The sequence below is a fragment of the Ranitomeya imitator genome, chromosome 5, assembly GCF_032444005.1.
Source record: "Ranitomeya imitator isolate aRanImi1 chromosome 5, aRanImi1.pri, whole genome shotgun sequence".
NCBI classification, from domain to species: Eukaryota; Metazoa; Chordata; class Amphibia; order Anura; family Dendrobatidae; genus Ranitomeya; species Ranitomeya imitator.
The window spans coordinates 53,348,115-53,368,557 of NC_091286.1; the positions used below are offsets into that span (position 1 = coordinate 53,348,115).

The window sequence follows — 20,443 nt, forward strand, 5'->3', positions numbered from 1 at the left end:
GAATGGTCCAAGTGCAAGGCCCTGGAAGCCTGTGTTGAAATCCTTGGAATTCCTGAATAGCACATGGTTGGGCTTTGCCACTGAGTGGCCTGTGTGCTGTAGGTCCTGGAAGCACCAAGAGACCGTAGACCTGGACGGTCTGTGTTGAGGACCTGGGACTGATGTGAAGTCAGCGTGAGGAGTGAAACTCCTCAATGGTAACCCCGGACAAGGGGACTATAATATACGGCAGAGAAGCCTATCTGCTACATGAACTGACTGGTGTCCTATAATGTTTCGTGGCTGTAATGGAATGGACTGTACCCTATCTGGTTTATGCGGAGTTTAAATAAACCATATGGGCTGATTTATGTGAGGTACCGTACCTGAGTGCTTGAATCCTATGCCAAGCGAGTGTCCCCCAAGACACGCAGTGGGTGAAACGCTACAATATATAGCTATTCATTTATCCATGTTATTGGCATAAGAAAACACTCAAAGAGGTTGTCCAGTCTAAAATGTTACTAAGTCTGACTGCAGACTTTGTGAATCTTCCTAGCACTGTGCGTTGTGATGATTCACCATTGTTGGCCTCGGAAACGGCGGTTGAGTATGCAATATGCATACTCCCGGGTAGAACCCGTCTGTATTCCAAAGCGATGCCATTAAAAACACACATTGTGCTGACAGTAGACAAGCCTCGCTACACTGAAAGAAAAAAAATTAAGTTGCAGCCTTTAAAAGACATGGATTAAACAAAGTCTACACAGGCCCTGGAAGACTAAAAATGTGCCATGCAGTTAGAAGAAGGTTATGAGTGATGAGCAAATTTGCCGAAATTCGAATTCAGCAGTTCGTTCGAATTTGGCCAGGAAATTTACATTTGCAAATCAAATGTTCCACATTATGCTCTGAGGTTTATTCAGACCACAAAGCAAAATAAATTTGAATAAAAAAAATAGCCTCTCCTTGCCGCTCATGTTTTCCACCACTATAGGCTCACATTCAATATTCCCTGCATTCTCTTTGGCTTTTCCATCACCTTTACTCAGCAACGGAGATGCCTCAGATGTCTTGACATCCATCGTGATGTATCAAGGCACCTCATGATATAATGATCAGGGTCGCTTAATCCCTTGGGCAACTTGCGTTGTGAAGTCATGTCGGTTGGCACACATTTCTCAGTGCCGAAAGCTCATGCACTGAGTGAAGATTTCATGTCTGACCAGGGTTGTTCAGTGCATCATATATTATGTGTTATAAAAAAAACAACAACTTTTCTTTATTAGAGAGGAAAAACATTTTCAAAAGTAACATCTTCACATATACAAGCCCATTTATTATTCTTATTTTTTGGCTGATGCTAATGTACAACACTTTGTTCTGGAATTGATCTGTTGACTGAGCTCTAAAACGTCTTCCATCCTTTTCGGCCTCAGACGACCTTAAGAGACACTTCTTCTGTGATGACGAGCTCCAGTGAGACGAGTAGATAGCCATCAGCAATGTGACCCAAGAGCATTTACTGCTCTTATTAAGGTCAAAAGAAACTGAGGATGTCAGCAATCCTAAAGCATCTAAGACATCCCCAAATTACTGTAATTCATTTTTTTTTTTTTTCATATTGTTACTGTTGTAAAACATCAGTCCCACATATATTGGTAACGGAGAAAAAGAAAAATGACAACAAGGGACTATTTGAAATCTAAATGACAAAATTCTCTTGTTCATTATAGCTCAAACAATATGCAATTTAACGCTTTCTTTTCTGTAAAATATACTTTACAATGAATCATACTGTAGAGGTTTTCACTAAACTTAATGGAGAGATTTACTTTGCACAATTATTTTTTTATGTGAAAGTTCTACTAACGTTAAGCTGATCACAAAGAGACTTCAGCGACCCAAAGAGATCAACTGTAAAATGTAGTAAAATCAGAAACCAAGTGTTCCATTTTCCTACAGTGGCCCATAGGTCAAATAAAGTAATACATTGCGCTCACTTTAAAATGTAAAGCTCAATTCAGACATCGGTGAAACATGGTCTATGTATGGACTGTGATTTATGGACAGGGAGTGGGTCTCCCGACCCGAATTCAAGAGGCTCATACATCCCTTGTTGACTTCGGGTGGGAAGACACATGGCAATAGTTTTATGGATGTCTGAATTCAGCCTCACACTTTAAAGGTAGTTGTGAATATTGGACTCTCACCCATTAAAATAATTAATTTTGGGACTTCTCTACAGTCCAAAAATTCTAGAGTAGAATGTAGATTCTTCAGTAATGCAATGCTTTTGATTTCTCTATATTATGGATAATAAGGGCTGAAACAATGGAATCCCAAATTTCTGCAAAATGACCTTGAGGCCATAATTTGAAATGATGCAATAGAAGTATTGAAAGAAAGTCATGGCCCAGTTGATATAAGACACAGAAAAACAAATCATCCCAATGGTTTTCATATTTTTCTAAAACCAATTTCACAACAATGACTTTCTGTAGTTATTGTCACATTTTTCTTGTAAAACACACTTAACTCTAAACAGGCAAACAGAAATTTGACATAACATCCTTCTATTACTGGACAACGTTAAAAACATTTTATCATTTTTGACATATGTCATGAACATGCACAACGTTCTACGAATCCTATTTTTTAAAATATTTTATGCAAATTTTTAACTGACCAATTTAATATACCAATTCAATTTCACTGTGTCCTGCTAAGGAATCACAAAGCAACATGTAAACAACATAAAAAAATAAAACAATTCTGTAGCTATTTTTGTACCATTGATGGTTTAGCGCATAACATTTTTAAAGAAAATAAAGCATTTTTGACATTTTTTTCAAGTTTCTATAGCTATCAAGCAAACATTAGCCATAATCTTTTCCAAATTACTTTAAAAAGCCTGAAATTTTTTTTAAAAATAAGGCTTGCAAAAACATGTTTTTTTTACAAGGCAGATTTATTTGTAAGGAATAGTATTTTTAATCATATTTATTATTAAGGTGAGTCTTGGGGATTGTGACTCCTCCAAACACCTAACACAGCTAATAGGTGACAAGGAAACAATTTAAATCATAGTCATGTTGCCAAATTTATGGCTAGTATAGCCGACAAAATTTTTTTAAATCAAACTGTACCACCAGAAAGTAATTGGATGACAAGTGTCCACTGAGTGTTCCATAATCATGATGTACCCTGAGATATTGGAGGTAAACATTCCTAAATGCCTCCTTTTCATTCTTGACTAACGTCTCTAATTATCTCCAAAGTCAGGGATGATAATTGCATAACGCTTAATGCCATGGATACCTAGAGCTGTCATTCTGGAGAAAATCGGGAGAGGGTTTGAAGCTAAAAGCCCAGGACACTTGCCATCTAATTAGCATATGGTGCACGAGCTATTAAAAGTTTGTTTCCTCGTCTCCTATCTAGTGGAATAAGTGATTTGGAAAGTCTTAAACTGGTGGGAAACTACTTTTAATTTTTCCTAAATATAGATGTTCTATACAGGTAAACTTTCCATAAAGTTGTGTAGACTATGATAAGTCTTCCAAAGTGCTTCATTATTTATATATCCACATTATTTTATTGGAAAGCAACAATTTTGGTGATTTTCCACTAGTGATACCTTCAGGTGCTAAGTTAAAGAAAACATTAGGGTATTCTTAGTTTTTTTTTAATTTTCTTCCCTGCCGAAGGAGCAACACTTTCATACCTCCTATGGACAAACCAGTCTAGAATTGAGTCAATGAAGATCTTGAAGTTGCATTTCCCTGGGGGATAGAACTCCCCAAAATAATCGGATTCTTGTAAAATAATTTTTACATAATTTCTAGGGGCCAGAATACTGTGGGCCCAACTCAATAAGGTGTTTACGCGAGAATTTTAGTCTAAAACATCTGAAAAACTTCCGACATTTTTACACAGCTCGGAAGTTGTTCAAAAATGTTAAACATTTTTGCATTTTCATGTCATTCCCAGCCAGGTTTGGCAAAAAGGGTAAAGCATGGATGGGATGAGCAGGGCAATACCTGCCTACGACATTCGTGAAAAGTTAAGCCAATCTCGTGGCATAACTTGTGCCAGAAATATCCCCCAGGTCCTGACTGGCAGAGGCACAAGGCACTTGAAAGATGTGCCTAATTCATTACGTAGCATTCTCTCCGTAATTAATTAGACACGTTACTCTACTTTGCTCCTTCCTTAACACTCACAGGTAGGTACAACACCGGCCTTAACGAATCAGGCCTTATATCTGTTTAACATCTGGAAATAATTCAATTTTATTCTTTTTTTTGTCTCGTCTTTTCCCTTCGGCAAACATAAAGAACGAACCAACTATGCAAATATACACATGCTTTACATCGAGACACATTTTGACAAACACGTTACACATCTATAATGAGAAAATTAAAAAGTTGTACCTTTACTTTTACCTAGAGATTTTGATGGAATGGTTCCATGAAGAAAGCATTTCCAGACAACGAAGACAGAGGAAAAAGAAAATAAAACAAAAAAAAAACATTCATGAATATATGTAAATGCAATCATTTGCTAAGAAAAGCTGATAATTGATGACGATGTCGAAAATGATGATGACAAGAATGGCATTGCATAGCCCAAAGACTGGCGAACATTCAACCAACCTTGGACATGCTTAAGACATTCAAATAAAATAAAAATTTATATGACGCAAGCAGATGGCACACTGGTTATTACACGATTACCCGGCAAGACGTTTGCATTCCAGAGACAGCTACGATGTGCTTTCAGAGTGAACCAATCAGCCATGCATCAATGAAAATTAATGGAGCCTTCGCTGGGTACAATATGATAAACTGAGAGTTTTCTAAATTAGCGAACATTTTTTTTTTTTTATTTTTGACTTGGTGAAAATTTTTCATCCTGTCCCTTCAGCAGTTTATCCCAATCTGAGCAAGACACAATTTTTTTTTTTAATCAGCTGCTTTGATCCGTTGCAATTTGTTTCAGTTATGATATTGCAGAAAAGGAAAAGGATATCGGGAGTGAACATAAAATAAATAAGGATGTGGCTAAAAGAATGTGTCAAGATTTGCAGTCATACACAGCTCGAAAGCAATTTTGCCCATCATTGCAGTGAAGGACTGAAGCAGCTACAGAACAGTAGGAAACAATGAAAAGCAGAGTGGAAAAGGAACAGAGCCCATACCTTGGTCGCCCATCATCAGGTGTGCCAGACCTTAAAGGGAAACAAGAGCATAGTCAGCAAAGCACAAGGGAGAATGGGAAGATGTTGCCACAATAACAAAAAAAATGGTTTGTGACAAACAAGTGGTCTTCCTGCACAGTATCTGCATTTTAAAAGGGGGGGGAAAAATGCATACTGATTTCAACCCCGATGGACAGATTCAGGGATAAAGAATAATTCAATTGCAATCTACAAACGCTACTTGACCCTGTGTTTCACTTATATATATTTATAAAAAGAAAAAAGAAAATTGTAAAAAGAAAAATAAATAAAAAATAAGAAGTAAAAACGCATTTGGAGTCTAACAAAGAAAATCATCCCATATGTTTTTATTATTACTTTTTCTTTCTTTTTCTTTACTTTTGACGATTTTATATTCATTATTTATCATCTCTCTATTGTTATATTAAGAAGTTCTGTTGGTAATAGGCGCATCAAAAGAAGATTCTGACAAATGGGCTGGGTCTGATCTTTTTCCCCTCATTAAAAAAAATGAGTGCTTTGGATCATTATACAAAAAAAAAAGTATTTAACATTGAAATGGTAATATGGGAGGAGACTATATGGGAAAGTCTACATGTGAACAGAGGGCCTGTATAGATGGAAAGTAATATGTGTGAGGTCAATGGTACAAAAAAAAATCAATTATTCTTTTTATTAATCCCTTCAGAGATGAATAGAAAAGGCAAATTGGTGAAACACATTAAATATACATTATTTGTCACCTTTAGTGATGAGCGAGTGTGCTCTTAACTCGGGTTTTCCAATCACGCTCGGGTGTTCTCCGAGTATTTTGGGCGTGCTCGTAGAATATGTTTGTATCCCTGCAGCTGCATGATTTGCGGCTGTTAGACAACATGAACACATGCAGGGATTGCCTGTTTGTTAGGAAATCCCCACATGTATTCAGGCTGTCTAGCAGCCACAAATCATGCAGCTGTTGGGTCTCAAACATAATCTACGAGCACACCCAAGATACTTGGAGAACACCTGAGCATGATTGGAAAACATGAGTAAAGAGCACACTCGCTCATCACTAGTCAAACTGCTTTTCGGATGATATTCTGTGCAAGCTTCATAAATTGGGCTAGAGAGGAAAAAGTGAGCCAAATAAGAAAATTATGAGCAAATCTCTAGACAATTAAGATGCCTTTAATACAAAATTGTATACTTAAAAGGAACCTGTTATATCCAAAAATGCTATTAACCAGTACATATGGGGCCAATCTGCAGGTTAGGCTAGGTTCACATTTGCGGTTGAGTCCGCAGCGTATCATGTGCATGCGCAAACACATGCAAAACGCATGCAAACGCATGCCTACGCAGTTTTTTATCCGCATCAGCTTACGCATGATGGCAAAAAACTGCAGCGTTTGCACGCGTTTTTACATGCGTTTGCGCTTTTTATGCACATGCGTTTGATATTCCCAGGAGGGCGTGTCTCAATGGGTGTGTCTAAATCAGTTCCTGGATATGCGCAGTCCGAAGTATGCAAGAGCATCGAACGCATGAGTACGCAACGACATGCGTACACATGTGTTCCCATAGACAGTAATGTGTCTTTTTTAACGCACTCATCCGCATGCACATGCCTGCACAAATTTGACTGAAATTTGCCGCCTCAAAAATTCTAACATGGTGCGTCAGCTGCGCCCCGCTGCACACCGCGAAAAAAACTCATGTGTAAGCAAACATGGGCGAACACATGCAAACGCATGAACATGTGTTTATAATGTTAAGGATAGGAAATCAAGACGCATGCGGATGTATGCGTCAGAAACACTGCGGACACAACCGCAAATGTGAAATCAGCCTTAGTAGTGTTCCAAAACTGCAGCCTGCTGCACTGAAGGTGCAGCTGCTGGGAGAAAATGAGCTTTATTCCTCCCAGCAGCCTCAAGTTCTCAGGTATATAGGTGCAGCGGCACAGCCTGAGTTTCTGTTTAGTGCATAGTAAGCAGCAGCTGCAATCACGCAACCGGCACTGACTGACAACTGGCTCAGCATTGAATGAGTAGGCTGCCGGTCAGTGCCGGGGGTGTGGTTACTGCTGCCGCTCACTATGTACGGAGAAGTGACTGAAGCCTCATCGGCCACGCCTTTATGACTTAAAGCCTGAGGCTGCCGGAAGAAATAAAGTTAAGGCAGCTTTGGAACACTGTTAACCTGCAGATGAACCTCATAATAACAGCGTTTTGGGACATTACAGGTTCCCTTCAAGAATCTTATGATTTTTGGGCATCAGTGTCAGATGTCGAAAAACATAAAAAATACATGTTTATATTCTCCTTCGGCAAGCAGGGAAAAAAAAGCTGTAATGCACAGACAAAAACCTGATGGCATTAGGAGATAATATTTGGGTCATTCATGCAGCAAAACTCTTCCCCATGGTACACTGGTGTAATATTGAACCGTAGGTATTCCATGTGCTGCAAACGTGTATTGGCAAATGATTCTAATGGTAAATACATCCATAATAAGGAATATCATTTAGGATTGTACATTTTTTTCTTACAGGCCGATCCTGCCAATAATTCAGGGACCTTTGCTGATGTCACGACAGAGCGGAGGCTTCATTTCTGCAACGCACTGTTGACAAGGCAGAAAAGAATCCGCCTCTCTGTTGACGTGACATCAGTAGAGGCAGCTGAATTGCAAATCGCGAAGAACGGTACCGAGCACAACAGGCGGGTAGGTAGCAAGGACCTGCATGTTAGTGCTTAGGCACATTTTTTTTATTTTCACAAAGTTGCAGATATCCCCTTTAAACAGAGCCATAATATGCCCGCATGATGTTTAAGACTTGTTGGTTGGCAAATTATTTTTATATTATTATTTGCTTATTATCATATTATTATTACATATTACATATCATTACATTATTATATTATTTTTTATATTTTCCTATTTGAGTACATATATATATATGCGGTAATATAAACATGAATATTTTAATATTTTGTATACTCAAAACAAAGTATTTTTATATTTATTTTTATTTAATACATTACTATGAATATGTGGCTGGAGTATTTAATAGAAATTATGTTTATTAAATGAAGGTTTGACTAGTTTTTATTTTGCCTGATAATGAATCATTGAATGAAAAAGTCTAAGGATGTCTGCCCATGTTGTGTTTTTGCTGCATTTTTTTCAGTGCCGATTTGTCGAAAAAACCTAAAGGGTTTTGCAATGCCAGCAATGTGAACGAGAATCCTGAAGTTTTGTGCGCCCGTTGCTTATTTCTGACTTGCAGATTTAAATCTGCAGAATGTCAATTCTTTCATCGTTTTTGCTGCACACCTCACCCATACTAATGAGTGGGGAAAAATCTGCAACAAAAACGCGGCAAAAATGCGGCCACTAAGAGATGTAAAAATGGTAAAGAAATTTCTGGACCAAATACTTAATTTGTGCATAATTCCTAAAACAATTATTATATAGACAGTTCCTCAATATTGATTTCATCACATCAGTAAGAACATCTAGATTAAAATGACAGAGTACATATTGATGCAGAAATTAAAGAAGTTGTCCGCTACTAGGAAAACGCCTCCTAATGCGCCACTCTTGGTTCCAATAATATAAAAAAGCTTATATTCACTTCCGGAGCTGGTGCTGTTCCGGTGGTATTGGCACTCTTTCTCCCATGTGCGCCTGTCCTGTTTTTGTGACACGTGACCCCGGCCTCCAATCAACGCTGGCGTCACTGTCCCCGCCTCCTGTCGAATTGAACATGAAAAGGAAGTCTGAGATCAGCTGCAACCCGAACTTCCACTTCATGTTCAATCTGTACGAAGATGGGGATATTGACGCCTGCACTGAACCGACGTCACATGTCACAACACCGCATGAGAGCCATGTGACCACGTGTGCCGACACAGCCGGGACGGGGCCAACACAGGAGGTGAGTATAAGCTTTTTTCTTTTATCGGGGCCAAACATTTAGATCAGTGTTCCCCAACTCCAGGCCTCAAGAGCCACCAACAGGTCATGTTTTCAGGATCTCCTTAGTATTTCACAGGTGATGGAATTCCTGCCTGTACAGTTGGTGCCATTATCACCTGTGCAATACTAAGGAACTCTTTAAACCATGACCTGTTGGTGGCTCTTGAGGACCGGAGTTGGGGAACACTGATTAAGATCAAGAAGAGGTTGTCCAAGTAGCGGACAACTCCTTTAATGCTATGTCTTTGTTTCTTTCACAAAATAATTTGTTCCCCTCTACTTTTACAAGTTTTTGTTTACAATCTGTTATTACACATAATGCTGAATTATTTATCCTTAATCTCTCTTTTACAACAGGGAAAAGGGCTTTACTGGAATATTTTTTTATTTAACGGTTCCGCATGAATTATCTTGGAAAATCTTTGTTAGGATCTTGAATGGTAAATGTATTTAATTATTTATGCATTTCACAAAAACTCATGTGGGCAAAATAAGAAAAAATCTAACTAGTAAATTTAGCTGAGGTCATTTTTTGTTCTGTTGATATCGTTTTGATTACATTGTTGATTTTTTTAATATATATTTTATAATGTAATTTTTTTGAGGTTAACTCACTCTAATATAAATTTCAACAGAAAAAAAGGATTTATGGAAGAGGCAGTAGAAAAATTGCCATTTACATAAAAGAAGAAAAAGCCCTAAGCCTGTAAGGGTGCTTTCACATTGCGTCTAGAGTCTCATTCGCTGGCCCTGTTGGCCCATTCGTCAGAACACCCGGCAAAGCGGGACCTGGAACGAACATGCGCCCTGGCGTGCATCATTTTCAGGAGTGTAAGCCTACTGGAGATGAACACCCAGATGCAGTCTACGAGATCTGAGTGTCCGCCTCCTGTTAGGAGTATATTCCCAAAAATGATGCATGTCCGGGCGCACAAACGCTCTGCCAGCACCATTACAGTCTATGGCCCCCTTGGCGTATGCATCCAGATCCCGGTTTGCTGGGGCTTCGGACGTGACCCTAGACACAATGTAAAGGTACCCTAACACTTGAAGACTACAATTAAAATAACAAATAGAATTAAAATACAAATAATTAAATAAAAATAAAGGTAAAAAAAAACTATAGAAAGCTTAAAATATAAAAATTTTTCATAAAGTATTGTGAGTTAACCAGGGAATAAAGCAAAACAATCAGCAAAGAAACAGACCAAGTAAATAGAACACGACCAAAATCGAAGAAAAGTCTGCAATAACATTAGTGCTTGAAGTCAAAAATTGAAATGTCAAAAAATCATCAGCGAGATACAATATATCTTGCTGGACACTAAAAAAGTGTTCCTTTCTAAACAAAAAGGAAAACAATGAATAATCACATCCCTTGATGTGAAAAACAATGACATGCAATTTTTTTTTAAACTGAAGCAAAGAAATAAAGCACTTTGCGACTCCTTATTTTGCAAATGTTTAAGGTTCTGTTTTGTCAAAATGTTTAGTGTCGAATTTTGCTTAATCTAAACTGTATTTCTGTCCAGTTAAATCAATCTATTGTTTCTTTTATTTTTGGATAATTTCTTCTTACAGCTTAAGAAAAATTTTATCTTCTTCGGAAATGAGCAATTTTCCATTGTTTCTCCCCTTTTTCCAAGACCTATAACTTTTTAATTTTTCCACCAACCTAGTCATGTGATTAGTGATGAGCGAATGTGCTCAGATAAGGTGTCACCTGAGCATGCTCACATGTGAGTGTCTTTGGCGTGCTTGGATAATATGTTCCAGTGGCCGCATGTCTCGCGACTGTTTCACAGGCGAAACACATGCAGGGATTGCCTGTTTGTCTGGGATTCCCTGACTGGTAGGGATTCCATTTGTTAGGCAATTCCTGCATGTGTTGCCGCTGTCGAACAGCTGTGAGACATGCAGTCGCGGGGACTCAAACATATTATTCGAGCACGCCGAAGTCACTCGATTAGCATCACTACATGTGATGGTTCGTTTTTTCTGGACATGTTGTAGTTTTAAATTACGCCATTCATTTTATGATTTAATGTACAATAAACGGGTTAAGAAAATTCCAAGTAGCGGTGAAAGTGCGATTCCACAATTGTTCTTTAGGTTTTGTTTCTACGGTTTTGATTGTGCTTTAATAATGACCTGGCAATATGATTCTACAGGTCAATATTATTCTGTCGCTATTGAGAATATATATTTTTTTAATTCAAGGGATGAATTGAAAATTTGGATCTCCTTAAAAAAAAATGTAGTTTGTGGGGCAATATTCCAAGACGTGTAACGTTTTTGTTTTTATGCTGATGGAACTGTGTGAGTTGCTGTGTGTGTGACATTTTTTGGTAGACAGGACGTTTTGATCACATCTTACTTCATTTTTTGTGGTGTTTATGCAAAGAAAAAACCATAGTTGTTTCAATTGTTTTCTTCTCTACATCGTTTTTCTTTACAGCGATCGGGTTAATATTTTGTACTTTGATAGATCAGACTTTTCCAGATGTAGCGATACTACACGTTTATTCATTTATTTTTATTTTTAAAGGGAACCTGTCACCCCCCAGGGCGTTTTTAAGTAGAAGAGCCACCTTCAGCAGCACTAAGGCTGCATTCTGTGAAGGTGGCTGTTATGTTTAGCATCCCTAGGAATGCTGAAATAATGACTTTTATAAATTTGACTCTATCGAGTCTCGGGGGGGTACGTTTTCTCCCCCTGACTCAAGCACCTCGCAGCCGTCCATCATCCCACCGTGCTCTGTGGTGACGTCACCGGCGCCTTCATGTAGCTGAGGCCCCAGATCCCGCCGCGAGACTTCGGCACTATCTTCAATGGCGCACGGTGACCCGCTCCACTGCGCAGGCGCCAGATTCCAAGCCCCGCAGTGTGAATACATCATAACACACCACGGGGCGGGATCTGTGGACTCCGCTACATGAAGGCGCCGGTGACGTCACCACAGAGAGGAGGTGGCGCACGGTGGGATGATGGACGGCTGCGAGGCGCTTGAGTCAAAGGGAGAAAGCTTACCCCCCGGACTCGATAGAGGTATGGCACCAAATTTATAAAAGTCATTATTTCAGCATTCATAAGGGCCACCTTCACAGAATGCAGCCTTAGTGCTGCTAAAGTTGGCGCTTTTATTTAAAAACGCCCTGTGGGGTGACTGGTTCCCTTTAATTGGGATTAAAAAGAGGCAATTCAAATTTTTAGATTTTTTATTTATATATTTTAATTTTATTTGCCTTAAAGGGGTCTTCACACCTCCAAGATACCATCCCAATAAGTAGTAGGTGTAATAATTATAATATTAGCAAATACCTACAATTAGCAATGTAGTATAGTTTTTCTGATTCACTGTGTCTCCTTCCTCATGTGCAGGAATTGCAGGACCTTAGGTATCCATGGTTACGTCCACTGATGAAGTGACAGTTAGTTAGGAAGCTGCTAGTGCTCGTAACCATGGATACCTAAGGTCCTGCAATGCCTGCACTTGAGTGAAGAGACATGGCGATTAAGAAAAACTATACTTAATTTCTAATTGGAGGTATTTGCTAATATTATTAGTATTACATCTACTACATATTGGGATAGGATCTTGGAGATGGGAATACCCCTCTAAGGGAATTTGTACCTGTGATTATTGGACCACTTCTATTATAAACTGCTATACCACAGTATTGCAATATAAGGTAAAAATCATGGTCTATGAACATCAGCCACAGGCTTGTAATTACAGGGGTACCATCATGGCAGGTACAAGGGGCCTACAGGAAGCCCACAGTTGCCATGGCAATTCATTGGCAGTCCATAATTGCATCATGGGAGGGGTAAGCGATGGGCATGTGGATTGGTCTGCCCTCCCAGGCCGTGCGCTGTAAGTGCCATAGTCAGAGATCGACTGTAGCACTTAAGGGGTTGACAGCAGGGGGCAGAGCTTTATTCTACTTGCTGCTGGTAGAGGCAGCTGTTGGCTTCGTAACAAAGATGGGAACTCGACACTGGATGTACCAGTGCATTCAATGTTGGAAAGGGGTTAAAAAGTCTTTGTCACCTCTGTTTCTGCTACTCCATTTAAAAGAAATATAATGTAGAGAGGGACCCGGATTCAAGCGATGTGTCACTTACTAGGCTGCTTGCCAAAGTTTTGGTAAAACACTACCTTATCAGCAGGAGATCATCACTGAGAAGATTTCCAAGTCTGCAGCAAGGTAGTCCTTGATATTCATGAACTGTAAAACCACCATGGTTGCCAACTTGACTTTTTATTTTTTCTGGACGGCTTATTAGAAAATCGCGACAGAAAATATATATTTCTTTTTACAAACACTTTTGAAAGCCATAATAAATCATTCTGATCAGAAATGATCTATGCCTAAAGCCCATAATTCTGATATGAAAGCATCAGTTGTGTAAAAAAAAATCACAAACGCCTTACATTTCTTTTAAGGATAAGGCAAAAAAAATAGCCCAATTTTTACAGACTGTCCTGTAATTTCTGAAGGGTTGGCAATCATGATCACTGCCCCCACCACTGATTCAAAGATTTCTGCCTATGCACAGTGTAGACAGAAAGCTGTAAATCAGTGGTGTGGGCTGGGTTACACAGAGATTATCATTTGCAGGACTGGCAGAGCAGTAACAGTAATTTTGTCAAAAGTACAACAAGAAATTCAGTAAGGCACACACGCTGGATTCAGGGTCTGTGTCCCTATATTATGACACTGAGGCAGCAGAAAAACGTAGGACACTTTCCCTTTGTATAGTAGACTTATGTTAGTAGCTTCCACTTCTCTGTGATTTAAAGGGAATCTGTCAGCAAGTTTTTGATATTGAATCTGAGAGCAGACTAATATGGAGCAAGAGCGCCTGATTCCAGGTATGTGTCACTTATTAGGCTTTGTGTTGTCATTTCAATACAGTCAGTGTTTTACCAGCAGGAGATTATCACTGGCTGACTAGATCTCATGTGAGGTAAAGTTAGGCTAATATGTGGAACTCCACTGTTTAGTGGCCTCTTCCTAGTGCTGCAGATTAGCTCCTATTCAAATGAATATGCAACGGATCTGCAGTACCCGGCAGCGGTCACTAATAGAGCTGCTCTGCTCACCTGCTTCATCAGGCGATAAAGTCTTGGGTCAGCTGATCAAGACTGGGGTCAGATGATCAATGGTGGTGCTAGGAATTGGACTCAAATCAATCTGATATAAGTGAATTTTCTTAAGAATAAATTGTCAAGATCATTGTTGTGAACATTTAAAGAAAATCTGTCAGGATTTTTCTCCAAACTAATTTCAAATTGGAAAGTAAGCATGTCTTCTTTAGCCACAAAAAGATATTTTAGCACTTAGAAATGCAACTCTGAATCTTTATGTAAAGTTGACTGTAAGGCTATGTGCACACGTTCAGGTTTTTTCGTGTTTTTTTCGCGTTTTTTCGTGGTAAAAACGCTATAAAAACTCATAAAAAAACGAATACATTATTCATGCTATCATTTAGAATGCATTCTGCATGTTTTGTGCACATGATGCGTTTTTTTCCGCGAAAAAAACGAATAGCGGTTAAAAAAAAGCAGCATGTTCATTAATTTTGCGGATTTTCTGCGTTTTTCCCGCTATTGTATGCATTTGGGAAAAAAAACGCACAAAAACGCATCAAAAACGCATGAAAAAACGCGGAAAAAACGCATGTGGATTTCTGGCAGAAATGTCCGGTTTTTGTCAGGAAAATTTCTGCAAGAAATCCTGACGTGTGCACATACCCTAAGTTTACTGTGGGTGTGCAGATTTCTGAGCAGCCCCCTGATAATCCACATTATTAATTAAAGGGACTCTGTCACCTGAATTTGGAGGGAACAATCTTCAGCCATGGAGGCGGGGTTTTCGGGTGTTTGATTCACCCTTTCCTTACCCGCTGGCTGCAATATTGGATTGAAGTTCATTCTCTGTCCTCCATAGTACACGCCTGCGTAAGACAAGATTACCTTGTGCAGGCGTGTACTACGGAGGACAGAGAATGAACTTCAATCCAATATTGCAGCCAGCATGCAGCCAGCGGGTAAGGAAAGGGTGAATCAAACACCTGAAAACCCCGCCTCCATGGCTGAAGATTGTTCCCTCCAAATTCAGGTGACAGAGTCCCTTTAACTGTCTATCTTTGTGCTTGATTGGTGTTCATCCCAGATTGCTGATACTAGTGAATTAGCGGCACCACACAAGTGAAACAAAAACATGGGGTGTTGGTAGGTGTAGTGTCCCTAAAGCTCCTGACAGGGTCTCCTTAAAGGGGTATTCCAAACTCTAAGATCCTATTTCAATAATTAGTAGGTGTAATATTAATAATATTAGCAAATACCTCCAATTAGAAATGTAGTATAGTTCTTCTGATTCGCTATGTCGCTTATCCCATGTGCAGGGCATTGCAGTAGGTTAAGTATCCTCAGTTACGATCACTAACAGCCAACTGTCCTTACATCAATGGTTGTAACCATGGATACTTAAGCTACTGCAATGCCCTGTCCATGAGTTATGCAACATAGCTAATCAGAAGAACGATACATTTCTAATTGGAGATATTTGCTAATATTATTATTATTACACCAACCATGTATTGGGATACGATCTTAGAGATGGAAATACACCTTTAAATAATCACAATGTTCCTCTAAGCTTGGTTCAGTAGGACTGCGATGGGTGTATTTCTCCAAGAGCCAAAATACAGTACTATTATGTGTGTAAGAAACGGATCTAAGGCTTTGGATCTAATAAAAGAGAAACATCATAACCATTCCATTATATTTCTTTTAATTTTATCATTTTGTTAAACGTTTTTGCAGAAAATACAATACCATATGCTGCAGTATTTAATATATTTTATTTCCATGTAATTGCAGGCAGAAATGAATAACTCATATTTATTTATTGTGTATATACTCTATGGGCAATAATTCTAGAAACTGACCAGGGAAAATGGCGATACTCTGCATTGATACAGACTGTGGTTGAACTGTACGCGCCTCAGGGATCCTCTTTTTAGTAGTCTGTGAATATTGTGTTTCGCATCGCCCCCCTTGGTCCCTGCACTGAACCCTGAATTTGGATCAGTCGTGCCCTTTGCATATTGTGGGTTGTCCAATCATTATTAAGATAGGACATGAGGTGCTATATTCATTTTTTAAAGGACTCTTTCAAACTGATCCTGTCCCTCAGCTGATTTTTGTGCCGTGATGACATCCAATGTCTCCATTGCGTGACCACAATGAACACACAGCACAGGAAATGGGAAAGGTGACTGTCGTGCGTTTTGATAAATGAAGCTCTTTGGCAATCAATGAGGAGTATTCCAGTCTACATAGATTTTCTTCAAGCCACTAGATAGGAAATAATTGCTAAATTAGTGCAGTTCTTATTGATCTGCAGGGACTCTCAACAATCGCCATAACAGGGGACTTGTTCCCTCCATTTTCACCTGTTTTTTTGTCAGGCTTCTCACTCTAGTCAACTTCCTGGCTATTCCCTTTTGGTCAAGAAAAAATAGGAGACAAGTCCCTGGTTTTGGTCAACGATGGAGGTTCACACTGGTGATGAGTGAACGTACTTGGAATAACATCTTATCCGAGCAAGCTAGGGTGTTAGCCGAGCATCTGGGCGTGCTCGTATATTATGTCCGAGTCCCTGCGGCTGCATGATTTGCGGCTGTTAGGCTACGTTCACATTGGCGTTCCGCCAATGTGCGTCGCTGTTGCGCCGGCGACGCAGCGGCGACGCAGCGGCGACGCGCCCCTATGTTTAACATAGGGGACGCGTGCGTCGTTTTGGTGGCGTTTTTCGCCACGTGCGTCGTTTCCGACGCTAGCGTCGGACGCAAGAAAACGCTACATGTAGCATTTTCTGTGCGTCCGATTTTCGTCGGAAAACGACGCACGCGTCGCAAAACGCGCGCGTTTTTGCGCGCGTTTGCGCGCGTTTTAGCGTGCGTCGCGCGTTGCGTCGCCGACGCACGGCGGCGCAACGCTAATGTGAACGTAGCCTTAGACAGCTTCAACACATAGGGATTCCCTAACAGGAAATCCCCACATGTGTCCAGGCTGTCTAACAGCCACAAATCATGCAGCCGCAGGGACTCGAAAATAATATAAGAGCACTCTCAGATGCTCGAATAACACCCGAGCATGCTCGGATACGACGTTATCCTAGCACGATGCTCATGACTAGTCCACATCAGTCTAACAGTTCAGTGAATACGTAATAAATTATGTAGACTGGAATACCACTTTAAAGGGATTCTGTCAGCAGGGTTTCCTCTCCCAAACTATTTACATGTGCATCAAAGACAAGTCCAGCAACAGCTTTACATGGCCAGTTTGGTCCTTTTTTTTACAGAGAATTCAGCATTTGAATAGATATGCCAATGGCCATGGTAGATCTGAAGCCTCTGTCACTCCAGCTCTATTCCCCTCCCAATGCCACATCCTCCTGCTTGACTGACAGTCTCTATGCTGTGTGACTAAAGGCAATGGAGTTGTCAGTCAAGCATAAGGAGACGACGCTGGTTGGAGAATAGAGCTAGAGTGACACAAGCTCCAGATCTACAAAAATCCTTCAGTCTCATTGGCATATTAATTAAAACACTGATTTCTCAGTAATAGAGGAAAGGACCGGCCATGTAAAGACATTGCTGGACTTGTCTTTGAAAGAGCTACATGCACATATAAACGGTTTGGTGTTTGAAATCTTTTTGGCAGATTCTCTTTGAAAGTTGTATTCCCACTTTCAGTTTTTAAGACAAACCCAGTAATTTCTTTTTTTGTTTTTCATTCCTTTTTTTGGTTCAAAAACAGAATCAACACTACAGTATTTCAAAAATTACGAGGGCCAAAATAAGAGTAAATACTACCTGTAAAAACTTGTATGATTACACTTTTACTAGGAGAATGGCTAAGGTCAGTATTCCCCAACTTCGGTCCTCAAGAGCCACAAACAGGTCACATTTTCAGGATTTCCTTAAAGCGAACCCATCAGCAGGATTTTGCTAAGTAAACTACATACACTGTCAGGTTGGTGCTGTTATACTGATTAAAATGATACTTGGGGTGAAGGAATCTGTCTTGTGGTTATTGTGTAATCAGTGTTAGAAGTTTTCAGTTAATAATATGTTCGTGCTCAGGGGCGGGACAGTTGGCAGAGTCTTATCTTCCTGCTCTACGCCAGAGAAACCAATGATAGACCTGCCCACAGGCTGCACCAAAGCACAAACATATTCCTCATCATAGAGACAGAGAGACAGACTGTGCATGCTTCGGGGCCGGCCTGGGAGCAAGTCTTTCCTTGGTTTCTCTGGCTTAGAGAAGGAAGATTAGACTCTGCCTATAGTCCCGCCCCAAAACACGAGCAACAAATTAACTGAAAACTTCTAACACTGATTACACAAGAACCACAAGACAGATTTCTTCACCTCAGGTATCATTTTAATCAATTTAACAACGTCAATCTGAAAGTGTCTGTAGTTTACTTAGCAAAATCCTGCTGACAGGTTCGCTTTAACATTGCACAGGTGATAATTGCAATACCTGCACAGGCAAGAATTACATCACCTGCACCATAGTAAGGAAATCTTGAAAATGTGACCTGTTGGTGGCTCTTGAGGACCGGAGTTGGAGAACACTGCCTTAGATCCACAACACAATTTTATACCATTTTTAACGTTAAGGTGTGACAGATGTATATCGTTGCATTAATAACTTGCCGTAACATCAAATGTACACATACTCAATACTGCACTGGGTAAAGAAAAAGTGCACCGGTCTGCAACACTGCTGAGAAGAGAGGAACGTTGACAGAGCAAATATGGTACATCTCGTGTAATAGAAATGATAAATCATAGCATGATTTTTTTTTTTAATCAAAATACTTACCGGGACTAACTTTATTCTTAGACACATAAAAATAAAAAAAGGGACAAGGGAGGGAGAAGGGGAGAAGAAAGGTAGAAAGCACCCACCTTCTACATGGTTGTCTTCTGAAAGCACATGACAGGGAAGGAGAGAAAAGGAGAGACATTCAGTAAGCGGCATGCAGACTATCACTTGCCATTGCATGTCTTCAGCATGCACGGCGTCAAACACAACATGCAAATGCTCAATTGCTACCATTCAAAGAGGGGAAGTAAAAGCAACAGGGAATAGATGTTCCTTTCAGTGTATGTAACATGTAGTGAATCATTTTACCATTTCTGCAATAGGTTGAGTCTTAGGTTAATATCGGTTCTCGGACACTCATAATAGGAATCATAATACTACATCATCTACACAGCAATCGCTCATTTTGTCTCTACATTCTTGGTTTATATACCCAAAGAAACCTTTTGGTCTTGTTTCAATTCAATGCAAAATAGATGAATAAGTATAAATCCTTTTTTGTGTCCATATAAATAATTGATGATGATCCTGTACTGGAAAATCAATGAACAAAGAATTCACCAACTACCTCTCCTAAATCTAGATATAAGGGAACCCAATCAATACTATTATTATTGGGAAGACCCTTACAATATGGATGAGTAATGATCGAAGAGAAGAGTATGGTAAGGATCTGTTTAATGAAGAAAAGTTCTTGCAAACCTAAGAGACATGTTGGATTTCAATAGGAATTGTAGTATACACATGGCAACAATGAAAACAATGGAATGTCGGGAAACCCAAGAGAACGGATCTCGATTTGTACATGGCTCACACATACAAAGTGGCCATAAAACTTAATTTCAGCCAGTGTGCTATCCGCATGGATTATAAAAGCTGTTTCAGTGTTTGTACATGATAATATTCTAGATTTACATATAAATAGCCTTAAAGAAATTCAGCAATTCTGTGTTGATCTGTTTCTTATACGGAGCCCCAAACCCCCTGAATAGACATAAATTGCACAATTCTAGCTTCGTACAGCCACCACTAAAGAGAACTTAATATCTATATATACATTGAATAATAAAGCAATTTACATTAAACTTCGGAGCTCCCTCTAGTGGTGACTGGTCACAGACAGAATCATTTACCCCAAAGCAGTGGATTTGGAGCTCAGTATTAAAAAAAACATACATACAATTACAATTACTATAAAGTTAGAAAAATAATTTTGGAACTATTTAGTACATTCATGTAGAAAAATGAAATCAGACTCCACTGTGGTAGTGGTTATGGTGAATGTTGAATGAATATGTTCTTTTCTGTTCTATATTAATATAAAAATATGTACAACATTAGACACAGGTCTGCATGG

At 39.4% G+C, this 20,443-nt stretch overlaps 1 protein-coding gene across 17 annotated transcripts in view; it reads right to left on the minus strand.

The window, feature by feature from the left end:
- The window catches only part of NRXN1 (neurexin 1), a 1,975,072-nt gene that overhangs the window by 1,774,363 nt on the left and 180,266 nt on the right, over nt 1-20,443 (minus strand). For 9 of the 17 annotated variants that reach the window (XM_069768668.1, XM_069768664.1, XM_069768662.1 and 6 more), the window contains exons 3-5: nt 19,170-19,187; nt 5,183-5,212; nt 4,416-4,427 (exon numbers count right to left, since the gene is read on the minus strand). The exons of 4 other annotated variants lie outside the window; for them this stretch is intronic. In XM_069768668.1, coding sequence (XP_069624769.1) covers nt 4,416-4,427; nt 5,183-5,212; nt 19,170-19,187 — 60 coding nt within the window. The remainder of the gene's footprint in view (nt 1-4,415; nt 4,428-5,182; nt 5,213-19,169; nt 19,188-20,443) is intronic. 4 more of the 17 variants (XM_069768660.1, XM_069768661.1, XM_069768659.1 and 1 more) reach the window with 3 other exon arrangements.